Source organism: Mustela nivalis (assembly GCF_964662115.1).
Source record: "Mustela nivalis genome assembly, chromosome: 18".
Taxonomy (NCBI): Eukaryota; Metazoa; Chordata; class Mammalia; order Carnivora; family Mustelidae; genus Mustela; species Mustela nivalis.
In genome coordinates this window covers 42,765,345-42,787,583 of record NC_139037.1, presented here as the reverse complement: position 1 = coordinate 42,787,583, position 22,239 = coordinate 42,765,345, and the positions used below count along the sequence as shown (strand labels likewise).

Below are 22,239 nucleotides of genomic sequence, written 5' to 3'. Positions count from 1 at the left end.
CCCTGTACCCTTAATACCTGATCACCCCTGATACCTGATCAGGTTCCTCATCCTCCACCATCTCTCAGGTGCTGTGTGATCATGCTGGCCTGCTTTCAGCAGGAATCCTGTTTGGTTGATTTAGCCAGAACACCCTTATCCCTGGTGTTTCCTCTTAGAATTTTTCCCTCCACGGACCCTCACCCTGCTCCATGACTGTGCATCTCAACTTGCCCAGTCTTATATTCAGACGTGGATTTGCAGTCTTGTAGGTTTTTTTTTTTTTAAGAGTTTATTTATTTGACAGAGATCATAAGTAGGCAGAGAGGCAGGCAGAGAGAGAGGGGGAAGCAGGTTCCCTGCCGAGCAGAGAGCCCGATGTGGGGGTCGATCCCAGGACCCTGAGACCATGACCCGAGCCGAAGACAGAAGCTTTAACCCACTGAGCCACCCAGGCGCCCCCATCTTGTAGGTTTTATGAGCAGTGCCTGCTCCTTTTCCCCACTCTGCATTTTGAGTATTGTCAAACAGATGGTACTTGCATCCTTCCTTCATGCATCCTCAAGAAAGGTTAGAATGGATGTACACAATAATTTACAAACATGGTCCACTCTGCTTCCTCCAATTTGAGGGGGAAACTGGGTTGCCACCCGCTCAAGACCATTATCAATACCATGCCAGGGAGGGTTGGCACAAAAATAAAAATGACACAAAAGATACTAACATTTGACAATGGCTTTTGACTTGCTTGGGCATTTGCTTGTTTGTATAAACCACTGACTAATTTCCAGAGGTACTACAAAGGAAGTTTTTTGGCTTTTTTAAGTTTCTGTAAGGGAATGATAGCTTGATGATTCCTAGTTCAACATTTTCAAGATGTCACCCCCGGAACTGTATTTTTGACTTTTACTGTTTCACCAATTTTTATTTTTAAATGAATAAGGTAGGGGAAGTTTTATAAATTGCTAAAAATTAGACCTTATTAATAATGTAGTTGGGATTTTACTCTCCTAATGAAAAGTGCTTTTGTCTTACCATATACTAGGAGCACAGGAGAATTAAGCAGGAAAGGGATTGTCTTAGTTCAGGCATTAAAACAAAATACCATAGACTGGGTGGTTTAAACAACAGACATTTATTTCTTACAGTTCTAGAGGCTGGGAAATCCCAAGATCAAAGTGCTGGCAAATCCTGGTGAAGGTCCAATTCCTGGTGTAGACAGCTGTTTTCTCACTGTGCTGCACTCACATGACCTTTCCTCAGTGTATGCATGGAGAAAGAAATCTCTTCGTATAATCTCTATCTTCCACTTCTATATATGGGTACTGTTCCCATCATGAGTGTCCCACCCTCAAGACCTAATCTAAATCTAATTACTTCCTAAGAGCCCCATCTCCAAATACCATCACACTAGGGATCAGGGCTTTGAAGTATGAATTCTGAGGGGGCTACAAACGTTTAGTCCATAATATGGACTTTTCTCATTCACGCAACTAGCAAAGTTTTTAAAATATAATATTAAGCAGGGATGGCATTCAAATCCCTTTATTTAGGACCCTCATGCTGAAAGACATGATTACAGTTTGAACAAATGCAAAGGCACACTACAATTTGGGTCAGAAAGCCTTAAAATCCAAATGTCCTTTCTCCCAAAATAAATATATAAATTTAATGCAGTTCCAACTTGAGTATCAAAGGGTTTTTGTATTTTGAGAACACACTCTTCAATTATATAGGAAGAAAACTTAGAATAGCCAATAAAACAATGAAAAACGGCAAGGACTTGGTCTGTTATGCAGTATCAAAATACAGTAAGGCTAATGTTAAACCAACTTATTAATATGGAATTAGTATAGAAGTAGAAAAATAGATTAGTGAAACAAGAGAATACAGAAATAGGTCTTGGTATAAATGAAAGTACAAGGCAGTTTCAGTTGAATGAGGAAAAAATCATCTGGATAAAGGATTATATAGCTGAGTTTCAGCTGAATAGAAAAGGATGGAGTTGGTGAGGAATTAAGAACAGGCCTCTCCCACTGACCCATATCTGGAAAGATGACCTTAGATTTGACTTTCTACCAGTTTCCTTGATGAAAACAGCTACTGTAGATTCCTCATTTGTACCTGGTTGGTGGTGGGGAGAACTGTGAATTGGCATGTAGACATCGATAGCCTATGGAACTAAGGCATAATAAATCTTGGGAAACCAAGGCAGCAGTTTCACTGTGCTCAAGTGGGTATCAGTCTTACAACTGGGTGTGCTGCATGGGGACACACCACGCGGATGCAGTAGTGGGTTATCATAAGATGTCCTGGATGAGCATGTTAGTGTTCTCCAGCGCTTAGGTGAACCACACCCATTCTGACCTTTTCTCCCCTGAGCCACACGGAGGCCCTGGAAGCTTGTGCTGCTTGCTTGGGCAGTTGCAGTATTGTGAAGGCAGTTATGTTTTTGTTTGTTTGTTTGTTTTGGTCAGGGCAAGGCTAATAATAAACTGGGTTAAAGCCTGTTCTCTTTGATTGCTGGTTCAAATCCATGATTGCTGCTGGTGGACACCACAAGTTGGTGTCAGAACTGTGTGACTGGCTGCTAAGTAGATGGGTTATTTTAACAAATTGTGCTTGTATAACTGGAAACCCATCCAGAAGAAAATAACAAGGAATCCTCATTTCAAATGACATTAAAAATTAAGTTCTAAATGGATTAATATTTACATATTGAAAAAAGCAAATAATAAACAACTTGCAAGAAAACCTAAGAAATAGACAATCTAGAGGTTAAAGTATCTTCTTAACCAACCCATAAGCTTAGAAAAAATTAATACATATCTGGTTACACAGAAATTTAGAGTATTTTTATGGAAAAATCATTTTTATAACAAAAATTAGACAATTCCTAATGTCTATTAAAGAGCTAACAATATGAAAATTAACAAAGAAGCAAATCTAGGAGCAAGTGGTTACATTCATTAAATATGAATTTAAGTAGTATGTTACCATCCGTTGCAGGGTTAAAGGAAAGTTGTGTTTTTGAAAATGATAGCATCTATAAAAGTTAAAAAAATAGCCTATGTCCTTTGATCTAACAATGTCTTGCCTGTAACCTATCCCCCAGAAATAAAAACATCTGAAATTTAAGTCTGATTTTGAGAGTATTTACCATAGTGTTGTTTGTGGTGACAAGTAACTACCAAAAAGTTGAATCAACAGGGGAATGTCAGAGTAAATTTAAAGTATACAGTATCACAGATATTACTCATCTTACTCTATGTGACGATCCTAATCATTGTTGCACCCTGGCACTAGCTAACTATAGGCACCAAAAGGTAATCCTAGTTTAGTCTGAACTGAGAGTTCTTAGTTGCTCTGGTGACTTCAAAGCTGCACAAGCTCAAAGGCAATCAAAAACACTTAAGAAATATGAGAGAAATGCTTACTGAGTAATGGAAGAAAATAGAGGATAATTTAGATTCATGTAGATAGACATGTTATTTGGGTATGTTACCCCAGACAAATCAGTTCCCTGGCATTTATAATCTTATCTTAAGACCAACCATCAAAACCACTAACAAGCAGTGTAGTGGTATGGTTCTATTAGCATTTCATTATTTTGAATTTAAAAGAAACTGATATATTTGAAATATGCCTAAGATTTGAATGTTGGCTACACATTTTTATCACTATTCGAAAAGAGCACTAACAACTTTTTATATGTCAAGCTGTTGTGGAAAGGGACCAAGTAAACAAAAACCCTCAAAAAGATTTGCTTCAAATATAAGAATATTGTTTAGGTCTCAGATCTCCTTTTTTAGCACCATTTTCTGCAAGGAAACAAATGGGGGATTGGTTGAGTATATCTAGCAGAATAGAAAAAAAAAGTGAGGTTAAAACTGAAGGTGAAATGCAAGAGTTGACATTTTACTCAGTGGCATATTTAAAAATTTAAGGGTAGCTTGGTTTCCTCATTTTAAAACACCAAATCTTTAATGCCAATTCTGGTTATGTGTACTTTTAAAGTTTCTGATAAATATTTTCAGCAGAAACCAATTCTTAATATCAAGTCTGTGCATGTATTATTAAATGGTATGATCCTTAAATGTGTGTAACTCAACCAACCTGTAGCACATTCATGCTATAATTTTAAGTAGAGATCACAGATTAGTGATGTCACATGCAAGAGTAAATTTAAATTAAGCTACCATCCCAATTTTAAGAAATGATTTACAGTAAAGATATGATTTTAGAAATATTTCCTATAAAATATTAATATCTATCTGGGATTGGGAGTCTATTATTACATATACTCCATGTACAGCTTTCCTACCTCTATGTATTTTTATTTTCAGAAATATCACAAAGAAAAGAACACATATATTACCACAACCCAGAGGTAACTAACATTTTGTTATATTTACTTAGAATCTTTTTAATGATAGGTATTTAACCAACTGAGCCACCCAGGTGCCCCTATGATAGACGTTTAGATACAAAACTGAAGTATCTAACTACCACGGTTGGTCCCATTTCTTTCCCACTACCATTCTTTCTAGAGGCAATCACCTTTAGGAATTCGAGTGTGTATCTTTCCAATCTATTCTTTAGTTTTACATAAAAATGTTTATCCATAATCAACACTTAATACTAGTGTTTGCTAGTGTTGATTTAATTCAAATTCACAGTTATGATTATATTTATCCCTTCGTTGTTTTTACTCTACATGACTTTTCAGGTCTTTCTCTGTTAATATATTTAAATATATATCACCTGTTATACTTAACTACTAGAGAATATTCTGCTATGTGCCTATAACACATTTTTTTTATCCATTTCACAAACAACAGACATTTGTTTCCAGTTTTTTTGCTAATGTAATTCATGCTTCAACATAAAGATACATGACTCCCTAGACACATGTATTGGTTTCTTGGGGATATGCATGTATACTTGAGAGTATCCTGGAATCTATTTTAGAAATTCCCTCCTACTCTATGAAGGTTTTAAAACATTCTCCTACAAAATTCTTATATTACGAAGTTTTGCTTTTTGCATTTTAGTCTTCGATACTTTTGGATTTCATAATAAATACTTTAAGGTATTACCACAGCAGAGATCTATTATTTTTCCACATGAAGAGTCAGTTACCCTGAGACCATTTTTTGAATCATCCATGATTTAATTTCCCTACCAACCTTGAAACCACCTCTATCAATTAACAATTCCCTATAAACGCATGCATGTTTCTGAATACAATATTCTGTCCCAATCTCTGATTTCTACAAATGAATCAAGAACAAATAATTCTGATTACATATGTAGTGAAACACTTTTAAAATGACAATTTTGTCTCTCAGTGTCAAATCTTTATACCTCTTCATGCATCAGGGAGGCCTTCCAGAACCATGTTGCTTAGCGCTCATGACTGGATCCGTACTTAATGAGATCGCTCCTAAAAGTACATCATTAACAGTGTCTGTTGTGGGAGTTCTGGGAATAGAGGTTTTCATGATATTACGATACTTACTAAAATTGTTAGTATTTAAATTTTGAGTTGTTGAAGTATTTTCCACATTCACGTCGCTTTATTATAAAACGAATTTTCAGTATACCCTTAAAGTGTGAGTTCTGATGAAAGTTTTCCTAAATTCAAGGCATTCGTAGAGCTTTTAGTGAGTATGAATTCTCTGGTGTCTAATATGATGTGACTTCTGGCTAAAAGCTTTCCCACATTCACTACACTGGTAAGGTTTTTCTCCAGTATGGATTCTCATATGCAGAGCAAGAGTTGAGAACTGAGAGAAGGCTTTCCCACATTCATTGCAACCATAGGGCTTCTCACCTGTATGGCTTCTCATATGAACAGTAAGAGATGAGCTTTGACAGAAGGCTTTCCCGCATATTTTACATTCATAAGGTTTATCACCCGTATGAATTCTCACATGTACAATGAGTGATGTGATTCGAGAGAAGGCTTTTCCACATTTATTACATTCATAAGGTTTCTCTCCTGTATGAATATTGTGATGTTTAATGAGGTATTGCTTCTGCCTAAAGATTGTTCCACATTCATTACATTTATAGGGTTTCTCTCCAATATGAATTTTCTCATGCTCAGTGAGATTTGATTTGCCACTGAAGGCTTTCCCACATTCTTTACATATATAGGGTTTCTCTCCTGTATGACTTCTCTGGTGTCTAATGAGGCTAGACTTCTGAATGAAAGCTTTCCCACACCCTTTGCATTCATATGGTTTCTCTCCAGTATGTATTCTTTGATGGATGATGAGGTTTTCCTTCTGGCTAAAGGCTTTTCCACATTCGTTACATTTAAAGGGTTTCTTTCCACTGTGGATATTCTGATGTTTAATGAGGTATTGCTTCTGGCTAAAGGCTCTTCCACATTGATTACATTCAAATGGTTTCTCTCCCGTATGAATTTTCTCATGCTCAGTGAGATATGATTTGCCACTGAAGGCTTTTCCACATTCCTTACATGCATAGGGTTTGTTTCCAGTATTATTTCTCTGATGTTTAATGAGACCTGGCATCTGAATAGAAGCTTTCCCACATTCATAAAGTTTCTCTCCAGTATGATGTTTCTGGTGAGAAAGGAAGTTTCTTTTCCGGCTGAAGGCTTTTCCACATTTATTACATTTATATGGTTTCTTTCCTGTATGACTTCTCAAATGTAGAGTAAGGGATGAGACTCGAGAGAATACTTTACCACATTCAGTACATTCATGTGATTTTTCTCCAGTATGCATTTTCTTATGCTCTATGAGGTTTTGCTTCAGGCTAAAGGTTTTTCCACATTCATTGCATTCATGAGGTTTCTCTCTACTATGAATCTGATCATGCTGAAGGAGATCTGCTTCAGGCTGAAGGCTTTCCAACATTCTTATCATGCACAGATATTTTTTCCAACAAGAATTCCTCAGTATTTCTTGACATTTGACATAGATAAAAGCTTTTCCACATTCATCAAATTCATGTGTTTTCTCTCCAATATTAATCCTCAGGTGGCTAATGAAGTTGAATTTATGATGAAAGACTTTGCACTGTTTATACTGAGACTAGACAATTACAGATTGGAATGAAATATATAACATCATTGTATTCTTAATCGATCTTTCTTAGATCACTTCTCTTACACTGAAGTATAAACTATGTTCTAAACTTCCTTAAACTGAACCCCATACACAGAGATATAATCTTAAAAAATTAGTGTCTGTGTTTAGAGGAAATACTTTTCTGTTACCCAGGTTTTCTGAATTTCTTCTTAGCTGTATTTCCATGGAGAAGGAGGAAACTTAATTCACATGTCTTCCATGTTGTGTCTATTGACTTATATATTTCCCAGACCTTTTCTAAAAGGGAATACAAAACAGAACAAACAACAAAAGAATCATTGAAAAGAGCTAATAACATACCATGCCTAGCATGTAGTAAAAATTCAATAAAATAGCTGTTATCATCATCAGTATCACTCTACTTGTGATTTTTTCCCCAGTATTATTAATATAATTTCAGAAACGTGGTATTATAAAATAGACTCATTTCAAACCTAGTCTACCATTATAAAAGAAAGCATAGATACAAATAACATTCATAGATACATGTAGCTTAAACTGCTTTTATTATATAGGATGAAGGGAATTGAAGGGAATGAAGGGAAATGAAAAGAATTATTATTAAAAAAGGATGTGTGATTAAATAAGATTCTGTATCTTTCTGAAACTCCATTAAATAACAGTTAAGAGATGAAGGGCATATGCTCATAAACATTAAGAGGTTGAGGAGATATCAGTGGATGAAAAGTTTTAGGAAATTTTGAAAAGAAAGCAAATAACTGTAAATTAACAGCAGAATCGAATGACTTAAATAGAAAGCCAGCAGAAGGGGCTGACACCTACAACCAAGGTTATTTGGGACACAGCTGGCAACACAAAGGGGAGACTTATAAAAATTATAAAAGCAGCAACTAATGGTATAAATGGGATGCTCCAAATATAGTGATGACAGGCATAGAAGATCACAGTAACATATTAAAAAGAAGGTAATGAGCAAAAGTTCATATGCAGACTAGGGCCCCAACCCCTTTCTACTGCTGCTTGTTAGAAGTGCTGGTGGTTGCTGGTGTCAGGCAATGGAGGGGTTCTTTTCTGAAAAAATGAGAAGACCATGAAAACATTTATAGATATTAACATATGGAGTCATATAAAAGAAACATCTAAATATCTGACTGAATGATGCACAGCAAAGCCCACCATTTTATAAGCCCCAACCTTGCACACAGATTACAGTAATATTTCAGGTACCTCATTGTTAAATATTAATACAGCACTAAAGATCACAAAAATTTGATGAAAGCCCTAAGGTGAAAGATAGATCAAAACAAACAGGAAAACAAATCAAAACAAACAAACAAACAAAACAAGAAAAGGAACAAAAGAACACACATACAATATTATAATTAGTATTACAGAAAGCTAAAAGGTTGTATAGCACTGACATATTAACTTCTATAAAGAAGTATTTTTTTAAAGATCTTATTTATTTATTTGACAGAGATCACAAGTAGGCAGAGAGGCAGGCAAAGAGAGAAGAAGGGAAGCAGGCTCCCCAGTGAGCAGGGAGCCTGATGCAGGGCTCGATCCTAGGACCCTGAGATCATGACCTGAGCCAAAGGCAGAGGCTTTAACTCACTGAGCCACCCAGGCGCCCCTACAGAAATGCTTTTTGCAAATAAACAATATTATGTTGACCTAAAAAATTCAATAGCTTTGGGGGAAAAAAGTCCAGGAAATCTCCCAGAATCAAAAAAGGAAGAATGCAAAGAACAAAGGGAGAAAGAAATAATGACTGGAAATTTGTGGGTTAGTAGAGGTATCGAGGAGGTTCAACATTTCCTTAAAGGAGTTCCAGAGAAAATACAAAGGAAAATGAATGCAGGAAATTTTCTGGATCCCTGCATGTTAACAATCTGACTATATATATAAATGATGTATTTTAAAAGATTTTATTTTATTTATTTTAGAGAGAAAGAAAAGATGGGGAGGGGCATAGGGAGAAAAGAAACTTAAGCAGACTCCACACTGAATGTAGAGCCCGACAGGGGGCTTGATCTCAGAACCCTGCGATCCCTACCTGAGCTGAAACCAAGAGTTGGACACTTAACCAACTGTACCACCCAGGTGCCCCTAAAGTATTTTATTTTTATGTAATTTCTCCACCCATTGTCAGGCTCAAACTTACAACCCTGAGATCATGAGTGACATGCCCTACCAACTAAGCCAGCCAGTTGCTCCCAAGCTGATATTGTTTTAAAATGGTTAAATCAAAAGTAGGCAAAATAGCTGTATAAAATGTGGGAATAAACACTGGTAGCCTCAGTTAAATGAGATCAAAGTGTTGCCTATGTGGGGCAGGAAGGATGGAACAAATAAAACTATAATCCTATTTCACATTAAAAAAAAAGTCTTTTATTTATTTAATGTCTACACCCCACGTGAGACTCGAACTCATAATCCTGAGATCAAGAGTTGTACACTGCTCTGACTGAGCCAGCCAGGTACCCCCTATTTCACTTTTAAAGGCCCCAATTCGTTATATCTACAGAGATGTCCTTGACTTGAGCCTTTCAACTTGAACTGACCTATAATTGTACAGTAACTATAGACTTTGCTCTTTTTATCTGGTTGCAATGGAGTTTCACATGGCTAAACAAAGTACACATAGATTTAGTGAAAAAAAAGGAAAATAGGCCAGAAAACAGTCATTTTTGCTTTGAAATCTGCTTTACTGCAGTATTTTGATGATTGATACTATCATTTCTAGATACAGAAACTGTTCCTGCCATCAATTTCAGTTTTCCTTTCCTTTCCTTTCATTATGCCTGAAATAAGTGGCACCAAAGCTCTTTTGTGAAGAGCTGTTTTCTTGTCTTCCCTTGGAACTTTTTATTTTATAATTGCTTCCTGTCCACTAAGTGGAAATCTTCCATGTGATCCTGATCTGTCTTGTCCCTCTCAAAATTTTAGCTTCATTTTTTCTTTTTTTGAAAGATTTTATCTTAAAGATTTTATTTTTAAGCAATCTTTTAAAAATTTATTTATTTATTTATTTGACAGAGAGAGAGAGAGGGGAACGCAAGCAGGAGGAATGGGAGAGGGAGAAGCAGGCTTCCTGCTGAGCAGGGACCCTGATGCACCCAAAGTGGGGCTCAAACTTACAAACCTGAGATCATAGTCCCATGCTCTATGGACTGAGCCAGCCAGGTGCCTCTCCTGAATTTCTTATAAACCATTGCAAGAACTGACTCTGGTAGTACATTATCCCTCATATCAATGCTATAATTTACATAATTAGAAAACAAAAGCCCTCAACCTTTATGCCATATGTAAAAACTCACTCAAACTGAAACAAAGACCTCAAATAAGTGTTAAAACTATTCATATACAAAGAAAAAATGGTAGACTTCATCAAAATTAAAAACTAATGCCCTTCAGGGGTGCCTGGGTGGCTCAGTCCTTAAGTGTCTGCCTTCGGCTCAGGTCATGATCCTAGAGTCCCAGGGTCCTGGGATCCAGCCCCAAATAGGGCTCTCTGCTCAGTGGGAAGCCTGCTTCTCCCTCTTCCACTCCCTCTGCTTGTGTTCCCTCTCTCATTGTGTCTCTCTCTGTCAAATAAATAAAAATCTTAAAAACAAACAAACTAATGCCCTTCAAAAACACAGTTAACAAAAAATTCAAAAAGATAAACAATCTAGTTTTTAAAATGGGCAAAAGACTAGAACAGACATTTTACAACATCAGATATATGGATGAAGTATATTAGACGTTCATTTTAACTAGTGATCAGAAATGCCTATTAAAATCCCAGTAAGGGGTGCCAGCAAGGTTTAGTGGGTTAAGTGTCTGCCTTTTGCTTAGGTCATGACCTCAGGATTCTGAGATCAAGTCCCATCTCGGTCTCCCTGATCAGCTGGGAGTCTGCTTGTCACTATGCCCCTACCCCCTGTTCATTCTCCCTCTGTCTCTCTCTCCAATAAATAAATAAAATCCTAAAAAAACAAAAAAACAACTCAGTGAGATCCATTACACACCCACTAATATGGCTAAAGCTAAAAAACTACCAAACCAAGTGTGAGACTGTGAAGCAACTAGAACTCTGAATGATGGGAGTAGTAGGTGGGGATGAAAAATAGTTCAACTACTTTGGAGCACAATCTGAGAGTGTTTTTTAAAGTTAAATATACACTTACTATTCTATGTACCAATCCCACTCCTAGTCATTTACTTAAGAAAAATTAATATGAATGTTTGCACAAAGACTTAATATATGCATGTTCATAATGGCATTATTCATAATAGCCCAAAATGGAAATAATCTAAATGTCTATCAACTGATGGATAGACAAATTATGTCCATACTTATAAAAATAGCAATAAAAAGGAATGAAATATTAATCTATACAATATGAAGTAATTTCAAAAAAGTTAAATTAAATGTTAACGATTAAGCAGTACATGACCATATTTATATTGAAATTCTAGAAATAGCAAGCTATTGTACATAAAGCCAATTAGTGATCACCAGGGATTGGGGGGGGGGGGCATGGTGCAATTGCAAAAGGGTACAAAGAACTGTTGATGAATCTGTTCTGCATGTTTGTTTCGGTGTACGTTTTTTGACTGTATACAATTACCAAATTTATCAAATAATATACTTTTATGGTAACTTTTATGTAAATTAAACCTCAATAAAGCTGAAAATATAAATCCATACTTGAAGCTCTGTAACAATCACTGATTATTTAATAATCATTTTGCTTGTGCTTAAGGACTGCAGATCCAAAGGATAAAATACTGGCCTTTCTCTCAATGAGCTCTAATGTGTGTCTTAAACATGAAGTAGAAATATAAAAGAGTATGTACTTAGGATCCTGTTGCTCTGGAAGCTATAATATGATATGGGAGTAGAGAGATTAGAGAGACTGGGCTGAAAGTGATAATGATACATTTTATTTTATTTATTATTATTATTTTTTTAAGATTTTATTTATTTATTTGACAGACAGAGATCACAAGTAGGCAGAGAGGCAGGCAGAGAGAGAGAGAGAGGAGGAAGCAGGCTCTCTGCGGAGCAGACAACCCGATGTGGGTCCCGATCCCAGGACACTGGGTTCATGACCTGAGCCGAAGGCAGAGGCTTTAACCCACTGAGCCACCCAGGCGCCCCGATAATGATACATTTTAATAAAAAATGAAGTTCAAGGGGAAACCATGGATAGGACTTTGATAGATGGATTACTGCACAATCAAAGACAAAGATGCGGGGCGCCTTGGTGGCTCAGTGGGTTAAGGCCTCTGCCTTCGGCTCAGGTCATGATCCCAGAGTCCTGGAATCGGGCCCCACATCGGGCTCTCTACAGAGAGCCTGCTTCCTCCTCTCTCTCTGCCTGCCTCTCTGCCTACTTGTGATCTCTGTCTGTCAAATAAATAAATAAACAAAATCTTTAAAAAAAAAAAAAAGACAAAGATGCAATTTCATATATATGATGGGGAAGGTAAGAAGAATGCGGCTGATCCTGTTTAAAACTAGAATAATAATCGCAATCACCAACTGTGTGGTAAAGAGAGGAGGGAGACTGAAAACATACTAATGTATAAAATACATATAACTCCTTAGCGGGGGCTAAAGAAATGAAGGATGAAGACTAAGAAAGTTACAAATGTAAAGGCAACCAGGAGAATATTATAAAATAATAAAATATAATAAGCTTTCCAAATTTTCAGAAGGAAAGACATTTATATCCAAGACAAGGAAATCAAAGATACTATAGTAAAGGATAAAAAGATGAGGTCAAATTTAAAATAGAATGCATAATATTAAATATGAGAACCAATACTAACCATATTGTTCCTCTCAATAAATACAACTAAAATAAAAAGAACTATTAAAAAAACTATAGGGGTCCCTGGGTGGCTCAGTGGGTTAAGCCTCTGCCTTTGGCTCAGATCACGATCCCAGGGTCCTGGGATTGAGCCCCACATCAGGCTCTCTGCTCAGTGGGGAGCCTGCTTCCCCCTCTCTCTGCCTGCCTCTCTGCCTACTTGTGATCTCTCTCGTCAAATAAATAAATAAAACCTTTCAAAGAAAAAAAATCTTCAAAGAAAAAAAAGGGAAAAGAAAACAGGAATAACATCTTGTTAGTAACTAAAACTCCTTGAAGTTTTATAGGGATGACATCAATATACTTCATACATATTGATCAGAATTGAGTTTTTCATACTGTAAATTTTTTTTTTAAAGATTTTATTTATTTATCAGAGAGAGAGAGGGGGAGAGAGCGAGCACAGGCAGACAGAATGGCAGGCAGAGGCAGAGGGAGAAGCAGGCTCCCTGCCGAGCAAGGAGCCCAATGTGGGACTCGATCCCAGGATGCTGGGATCATGACCTGAGCCGAAGGCAGCTGCTTAACCAACTGAGCCACCCAGGCGTCCCAATACTGTAAATTTTTTTTAAAGATTTATTTTAGAGAGCAAAACAGAGCGAGCTAAGAGGGAAAGAAAGAGTGAGAATCTTAAGTTGACTCTTTACTGAGTGTGGAGCCCAACGCAGGGCTCGAACTCACCACAAGATCAAGATCTGAGCCAACATCAAGAGTCGGACCCTTAACTGACCTAGCCACCCAGGTGCCCCTCATACTGTAAAATTCTGAACTGAACTAGGCAACATCATCTGAAAACTAGGCAAAATGGTTCTTTCAATAGCATTTAACTTGTGGTTTAAAAATATTTTCAAAATAGAAATCAAGATAATCTAATCCTAAGCAAACTACTTTTGTGCTGTTATATCTGATCTGGGTAGTCGCAGCAGAAATCCTATGGTCTACAAAGCCTTACATATTTACTATCTGGACCTTTACAGAAAAAGTTTATTGACCTCTTGGCCCTATATGATGATTTCTTCCTCCTCCACCTGGCTGTGAACCAGGAATGCACTGTTGATCCCGTTTCAACCACAAGTGAATGATAAAAGAGACAACCTGGAAGAAATCTTGATCCTTAAAGAACTGCAAAGACCAAAGCGACCATGCAGCTCTTCACTACTCACCACCTTAACTGTTATATGACCAGGAAATCAATTCTTACATTCCTTAAAGCAGTACATTTAGGGTTTATTATAGTCACTTAGCTTTACCATGACTGATACACTTTTTAGTCGCATGCTTTACAATATCATGTATCTGCCAATGCCTGGCTCAAATCAAGCATTTGTGGTAGCAGAAAGTAGTCACAGACAATAAAAAAATGAATGGACAAGATGCACCGTAGATGGCCATGTTTCGATATTCACAAAAGCACGTACTAGTATATAGTTTGCCAACCTCTGCTCTAACAGGTCACCATTTCCACAGAACATGTTTTTTTTTTTTTTTTTTTTAAAGATTTTATTTATTTATTTGGCAGACAGAGATCACAAGTGGGCAGAGAAGTGGGCAGAGAGAGAGAGGAGGAAGCAGGCTCCCCGCTAAGCAGAGACCCCCAACTTGGGGCTCGATTCCATTATGCTGGGATCATAACCTGATCTGAAGGCAGAGGCCCCAACCCACTGAACCACTAAGGCGCCCCTCCACATAATATAGTTAAGAGTTTGCTTGACATTTGTGCATTCTGATATAATATTTTGAAAATATTTAAACACTAGTCTGGACCTCTTCCCTCAACTGATTCACATATCCACTCTCCACTCAAAATCTGCACTTGGATATCTAACAGGGGTCTGTTTTACCCTGCCCCAGACCAAACTCCTGTTCTCCCAAATGAACTCCCTCTAAATTCTTCTCATCTCATTAAATAGCAACCTCATTTTCCCAGTAGCTCAAGCCTTGAACAACTGTCTCCTAGATCACACACCTATTACATCTCCACATCCTGTTGGCTTTATCTTCAAAATATGGTTAGGATCTGGCCATTTCTCATAATCCTCACTCACTAGGACCACCAAAGTGTAAGCCACATCATGCCTTGACTGGACTATTTAACAGGCTCCTCATTGTTCTTTTTTTTTTCTTTTCTTTTTTAAAGATTATTTATTTATTTATTTATTGACAGAGAGAAATCACAAGTAGATGGAGAGGCAGGCAGAGAGAGAGAGAGAGGGAAGCAGGCTCCCTGCTGAGCAGAGAGCCCGATGCGGGACTCGATCCCGGGACCCCGAGATCATGACCTGAACCGAAGGCAGCGGCCTAACCCACTGAGCCACCCAGGCGCCCCTCCTCATTGTTCTTTCTACTTTTGCCTTCGCCTCTTTGTAACTCTTCTCAACACAGCAACAGCTGTTTATTCTTGTCACAGTTAAATCATGTTATTGTTCTGCTTGAAAGCCTCCTTGTATACTCATAAACACATTTAGAAGAATACACAGTTAATAGTGGCTGCTTCTGGGGAACAGAAAAGGAGAAGTAAGGGCCAGGATTGAAAAGACATATCCATTATTTTACTTTTCTATTGAGTATATGTATTGGATTTTTTAAAATTTATTTTTTTTAAAGATTTTATTTATTTGATAGAGATCACAAGTAGGCAGAGAAGCAGGCAGAGAGAGAGGAGGAAGCAGGCTCCCTGATGAGCAGAGAGCCCGATGCAGGGCTCGATTCCAGGACCCTGGGATCATGACCTGAGCAGATGGCAGAGGCTTTATCCTATGGAGCCACCCAGGCGCCCCTGTATTGGATTTTAAAGAGAATACTATTACTTATTTTTATAAGTAACAGAGAGGTGAATTCATAGGACGTCAGGACAAATTTCTGAGCTTGCTTATATTGTCAAAAAGGAAGAGGGGGAGAAATGTTGTGCTATGATAGCTGGAGGTAGGAAGAGAATAAGAAATAGGATAGGGGTACCTGGGTGGCTCAGTCATTAAGTGTCTGCCTTCGGCACAGGTCATGATCCCAGCGTCCTGGGATCAGGCCCCACATAGGGCTCCCTGCTCAGTGGGAAGCCTGCTTCTCCCTCTCTCACTGACTCTGCTTGTGTTCCCTCTCTCGCTGTGTCTCTCTTTGTCAAATAAATAAATAAATAAATAAAATCTCTATTTATTTAAATTAAATAAATTAATTTTAAAAAACAAAATAGGATAAGAGGGTAAAATTCAACTCTGAAAAATATAACAATGGAAGTAGGGAGAAATGACAGAAAATTACATTTTATTAGAATTTTTTTTTTCTAAGAGAGAAAGAGCAAGCAGGGGATGGGCGGGGAGAGGGAGAGAGAGGAAACTCCCTCCCAGGCAGGCTCCATGTCCAGCATGGAGTCCAATGCCGGTCCTATTCCATGACCCTGAGATCATAACCCGAGCCAAAATCAAGAGTTGGATGATCAACCGCCTAAGCTGCCAAGGCATCTGTAGTAAGTTTTATTTTAAAGAAAAGAATCTACATGCTAAGATTTGACAGATACAGATCTTGTAATCCTTGGCAAGATGACTGAATGCTTAAGGGAAGGAGTCTAGATATCTAAAGAGAAGTAAAAAATGAAGAATGTTAGTGAAAGGGAGAACACAACGTGTAAGTTGTAAAATTTATCAAACTGAGACTATAAATGAAGAGGCTGGCATCCAGAAGAGAGCTTAGAGGGGCAACCAGTCCCCCAGAATCTGAGAGAAAAAAAGCACTGATAAGCAAGTGTATCTGGAAATGTTATTTAGATATCTAAAGAATTTCAGCAATTGTTACTCCAAAAGATAAGGGCTGATAAGACAATGGCCTCAAAAAAATTTTCAGAGGTTGCAGGTTGAGTAACTCTAATGAGCCTTTATCCCATTGATACCTGGTGGGTTCTTTCTTACTCACCTGGATAGCAACTCCTTCACATTTCTCTCTCAGACATCCATTGATCTTGTTAAACTGGCACCTTAAACTTCCAACACAGTGACACAGGACTTGGACATTATTGTTGAGGGTCAAAGCAGCATCCCATAATTCAGATTGAGGCCATAGGACTCCTGGAAGTTTTAAAGGACAAGGCAAGTGCAGTTCCTGTGGATGCACGAGGAAGAGGGCCTGTGAAAGAGAACAAAGTACTAATGACTCTTTGGCTGAGAAGCTGGTGCATACGCATACATGTGTGCACATGGAAAAATAGAGTATTTATACTCTGCATCCCAGGCCAAAGCCATCATGCCATTTAAAGGCCCCACACAGGGGTGCCTGGGTGGCTCACTCGATTAAGCACCAGCCTTCAGCTCAGGTCATGATCTCAGGGTCCTGGAATTGAGTCTACATCGGGCTCCCTGCTCTTTGGGAAGCCTGCTTGTTCTTCTCCCTCTGTCCCTTCCCCCTGCTTGTGTGTGTGTGTGCTCTCTAATAAATAAATAAAATTTTTTTTTAAAAAGGTTCCACACATTTCAGAAATGGGAAACATCATTTTCAGGGATTTAGGCGATACAGAGAAATTACAAGACTGAGTTGTTAAGAGTTCTACAGAATTACAACCTAAACAGGTATCTTGGAATAGGTACCACTTGTGGCCTTGCTCCTGACTGAATAGTCACAGTTTTGATCATTTTCCCCAATAAAAACACTGTTCTCATAAATCTGAAGTCATCAACCTTAAATGATATGGATAAAATGTAAAGGAAGTTATTCATGTATTCTTCATGATCAGATTTCTTAAAATTTTTAGCTGCCTAATATTTTACTTAGGTTATATTACTCTAGGAGGAATTAAATATTATAAATGCTCTGTAATTACATGGTCATTCACTGATTCAGCAAACATACATATTTATCATTTATTTTGTGTAAGAAATCTGGGCCTCCAATTTGTAATGGGTTATGACAGACAAGAATCAGACTTACTCAAAAGCTCTTCCCTTACTCAAATATAAAAGGCTTCAAATCTGGCTGGACAGTGTTATGAACTGACAAAACAGATAATACAAAGGGGAACTGGATGGAGGCAGGAGATATCAGTGCTAACATTTTGGGCATAAAGAGTTTGAAGTTCCTGGGCAACATAAAGGTGGAGCTGTCCATTAGGTAATTTGGCTATATGAGTAAGTAGCTCAGGATTTGGCTCAAACAGGAATGGACATTTGTTAGTCACCTAACACGTGAGGCCACAGCAATGGAATTTTGTTCTTAGAGGGCTAATAAATAAATTATATATATATATATATATATATGTATATATATATCTCAAAGTGAGAAAATTAGGAACACTAATAATTAAGGGACAAACAGAAACAAAAGTTGCTAATGGAGCTTTTTTTGGGGGAATGGTTATTCCTTGGTTTTGACTGGAATTATTCAAATGAGTAGTATATTGGAAGTCAAGGAAACATTCAAAAATGAGACAATGCTAAACAACTGAAAAGTAATGGAGTGAACACAGAAACCTAATTTCTCCGTTCCAGTTAAAAATGGGAATCTACAAAGAGGCAAGCAAAAATGTGTTTCTAACCCTTGCCCTAGCTGTTCCATTTCCATCCTCATCAACCTTTTTTATTTTCTGTGTAAACTTCAGAAGTTTTTTTATGCACCTACAAATATACATTCTTATTTCCACTTAATAAAAAGGTAGTATATTACATATTACCAAAGAGGCACTTAGCTTTCTTCACGAAACAAAATACCTTGCAGACTTTTAAAATCTAAGATATAACATGTATTTCCATTTGCTCAAGTCGTCTTTTGGGTTTAGTGTTATATGGATTTTATATATTTCTTGTTTATCCCAAGGTGCTTCGTCTGATTTGTTGCTATTGTAAATAAAGTACTGTCTTCATAAATATTACTCATTACTTTTTGTATATACCAAAGATATTATTTGTGCATATTTGAGTTTTTGTACCGTGATACTTTTTCATTTTATTGAAAGTTATGTTAAGTGTGATAGAATACTGAAAGAAAGTGTCGTTCTCGATAGAAGAAAATTTGTTTCATTACATTTACAAAGGCCATTTGGTCTGGGGAAAACCTGGTCAAATTACGAGTCACTGCCACGTCGCTAAGAAACAAAGAGGTCTTAAATCAGTTACTTGTTATCTATGCACCAAAGACAGGGTAACATCCTTCACAATTCTGTGCTGTCTACACTACTAGAAACTAGCTCTTAAAGCTCCTCCTTAGTCCAGGGCTTCTCAAAGCTGCCTCACCAAAGTTCCTCCAAATTACGAAAAGTCCATGCACAGGGGGAGTCTAGTAATTCAGTAACAAGTTTTTCGGAAATATTTACTTTTAAAAATTGTTAATCCTGATTTTGTTTCCTACTCCACAATGAGCCTGCCTTTATATAAAAATTGCTTTAAAAATTATTCTCTCTTGATGTCTTAGCTATTTTCCTTTCTTTCAGAAAAATGGATATTCCGGAAAGATACGTCTTTATCATCATCATTTTAGAAACGAGAAAAGTGAGGTTGAGGTTGCTACCCCATAAAGCTCACCATGCCACCCATCCTCACAAACTTGGAACCACACAATTCTCACGCCAGTTATACCCCTACAACCCTCTCACACCCTCCATAACCCACCCGCGAACTCGCCCTAGTTTCCTCCTGTGCCCCTGCCCCCATCCGCGCAGGCTTTGAACACTGCACGTCACAGAAAGCGATTCCTCCCCTTCAGCCACCCCAGCCCTATCGCGGGTTCTAAGAATCCTCCCCGACAGCCTCCCTAACCGGATTCTGAGCCCAGAACCCCAGGTCCCACGCCCAGAGCTGCGCCTTGCGAGGCCGAAACCGCACTCACCCGCAGACAAAGACGACTATGGCGAGCCAGAAAGTCTGCGCCTGCGCACTCCTTGGGCTGGCTAGCACTCCCAGAGGTCTCCTGGGCTCCGCCGGGCTCAGTACCGGACAGAAACTGTCGGTATTGGCCGGTCCTCCGCTTTTCTGACTGCGGACTACATTTCCCATAAGTTCCAGGGGTTCGAGCGCGCTTTTCGCGCTTTTTTTCCTGCGCCAGTTTGTGGGACTGTCTCCCTGAGTCAGAGGACGCAGTTTAATAACCTACGTCTTTTAACTCTACCTTTGGGAGAGGGCAGTGGTGTGCCTTGGGGTTTAATAAACTCAGTCCAAGCATGTCGGGCTCACTCCAAGTAGGAGCCAAGGTGTAAGACCGAAACATTTCGGGGCGCAGTTCAGGGTGGGCGAGGGTCGGGCGGACTCTCCCGCACGACTCAAGCCCGCTACCTTCTCCATAGCTAGTGCGGAGCTTAACTACTTTTCCCAGGAGGCATCGCGCGTCCATCGCTCCTCCCCACAGGGAGGCGGGCGGCTTTGAGCTGAGCGGTATTTAGACTCGAGCTGCGGGCTTTCAGCTGCGCGCTATGGCCACAAATACGTTGCAGAGGAGGCAGGGGTTGAAAAAAGCCCAGAGCCTGGCGCCGGGCCCGAGACTGAGTGTTAAGTAAGTCTGTTAGGGCAGAAGGGGCTGAGGAGGGGGCGGTGGTGTAATTTTGTGACTGTCAAGTGATGTGTGTATTGTGCGACTGTGAATGTGTGTGATACCGTGTGTGCGGGGGTGGATTAGCGTATCATAACGCTGTGAGTCCCCGTGGTATGATTGTTCATGTGTGACCGTGTGTAACACTGTGGTTGGGGGTTACCTGTGACTGTGTTCCCTGTAGTGGGTATGCCCTTGTGACTGTGTGACCTGGTATTCCACTTTTTGTGCTAGCATAATGAGCTGTGTGACTGAGCCGCCGTGGGTATTGTAACTGTGGAGCGCCGTGTGGGAAGGGAAGGGAGGGTGTTGTGACGCAGGGTGTGATTTGTGTCTAGTAGTGGGTGTGCAACTGAGCAGCACTGTGTGAATTTGGGGAGATTGTGTTGGTGACTGTGTCACACATAATCATATATGGGAGCAAAGACAAGAAGGCTCTGGCCCTTGACGGTGAAGGCCTTGACTTTTTCTCTGACCCTGAGATTGATTTGGAAGCTCTGGTTTCCTCTCATGGCTAGGGGTGACGTGTGGCAGGTGTAACCAGTTGGCTTTCTCATCCGGGCCCCTAGAACGGTCTGCTGTCTCCTTCCCCGTCTCTATCCTTCTCCAAAAAAGGTCTCCGTTGGAGGAGGAAATAATTGTTGTGACAATTAAAACTTAGGTTTAAGGTGACTTAGTATTTTCTCTTTATCTCCGAAATGCTTTATTTTTTCAGACTTGATTTTTTTTCTTTCTTGGTGAAGGCCTAACAAAGACCCATCAAGTTACCTGAAACCTTTCTTTTTTAAGACTTTATTTATTTATTTGACAGAGATTACAAGTAGGCAGAGAGGCAGGCAGAGAGAGAGGGGGAAGCAGGCTCCCTGCTGAGCAGAGAGCCCGATGCGGGGCTCCATCCCAAGACCCTGGGATCATGACCTGACCTGAAAGGAAGGCAGAGGCTTTAACCCACTGAGCCACCCAGGCGCTCCTACCTGAAACCTCTTGTTTCTCTTAGAAAATATTTTCCTTGCACTCCCAATTTTTTTAAATTAATATAGCTAATAGTACATTTTTATTTATTTTAAAAGATTTATGAGAGAGAGAGAGAGAGCGCTTGTGCGCACAAATCACAAATGGGGGAGGGAGAGGGGCAGCGGGAGAGAAAGAGAGTCTCAAGCCTACTCTCGTTTTTTGCGTGGAGCAGGAGGCAGGGTTGGATCCTGGATCCTGAGACCAAGACGCGAGGGAAACCAAGAGTGGGTTGCTTAGCAGACTGAGCAACCCTGGCCCACACAAATAGTACATTTTATTGAGTGCTGAGTATATTGGTTGTACTTATATACATATGTAAACATGTAGATTCATATACACACATATATCCATATTTTCGTTTAAGTGGTACTGTAACATCACATAATTGAAAAGTCTTTGAGAATGTAGTTTTTTTATTATAATCTCATGGGGGCGCTTATCACACATGCACTCCTTAATTCCCATCACCTGTTTCCAACAATTTATTCTCCTCTTCCCCCACCCAAACCTCTTACTCTCTGGTAACCGTCAGTTTCTTGTTTATAGTTAATATTCTGTTTCTTGGTTTGTGTTTGTTTTTCCCCTTTGCTCACTTAAACTCCACATATGAGTGAAATCGTATGGTATTTGTCTATAACTTATTTCACTTAGCATTACACTCTCTAGCTCCCTCCATGTCCTTGCAAATGGCAAGATTTCATTCTTTTATTGTGGTGGAATAATAATTCATTGTATGTATATACCACACTTCTTTTTCCTTTCACAATCAGTGGACACTTGGGCTTCTTTCATATCCT

The 22,239-nt window shown here is 38.8% G+C and overlaps 1 protein-coding gene and 1 long non-coding RNA gene across 4 annotated transcripts in view; one reads left to right on the top strand and one right to left on the bottom strand.

Annotated features, from left to right (window-relative positions):
- Window positions 1–1,095: 1,095 nt before the first annotated feature.
- On the bottom strand, window positions 1,096–20,204 carry ZNF260 (zinc finger protein 260). 3 transcript variants are annotated; one of them, XM_082709034.1, is made up of 3 exons: window positions 20,012–20,204; window positions 16,835–17,044; window positions 1,096–7,343 (listed from the first exon to the last, which is right to left on the bottom strand). In XM_082709034.1, exon 3 carries the CDS (start codon window positions 6,879–6,881, stop codon window positions 5,643–5,645), a length of 1,239 nt encoding a protein of 412 aa, XP_082565160.1. In that variant the 5' UTR covers window positions 6,882–7,343; window positions 16,835–17,044; window positions 20,012–20,204; the 3' UTR covers window positions 1,096–5,642. The 3 variants fall into 3 exon arrangements, with proteins under 3 accessions (XP_082565160.1, XP_082565161.1, XP_082565159.1); XM_082709035.1 differs by having other exon boundaries at window positions 19,733–20,199; XM_082709033.1 differs by lacking the exon at window positions 20,012–20,204 and adding an exon at window positions 19,429–19,526.
- A 41-nt stretch (window positions 20,205–20,245) lies between these two features.
- Window positions 20,246–22,239, top strand: part of LOC309852429 — a 64,712-nt gene continuing 62,718 nt past the window's right edge. Inside the window, exon 1 of the long non-coding RNA XR_014305202.1 lies at window positions 20,246–20,392. This is a non-coding gene — a long non-coding RNA (uncharacterized lncRNA). The remainder of the gene's footprint in view (window positions 20,393–22,239) is intronic.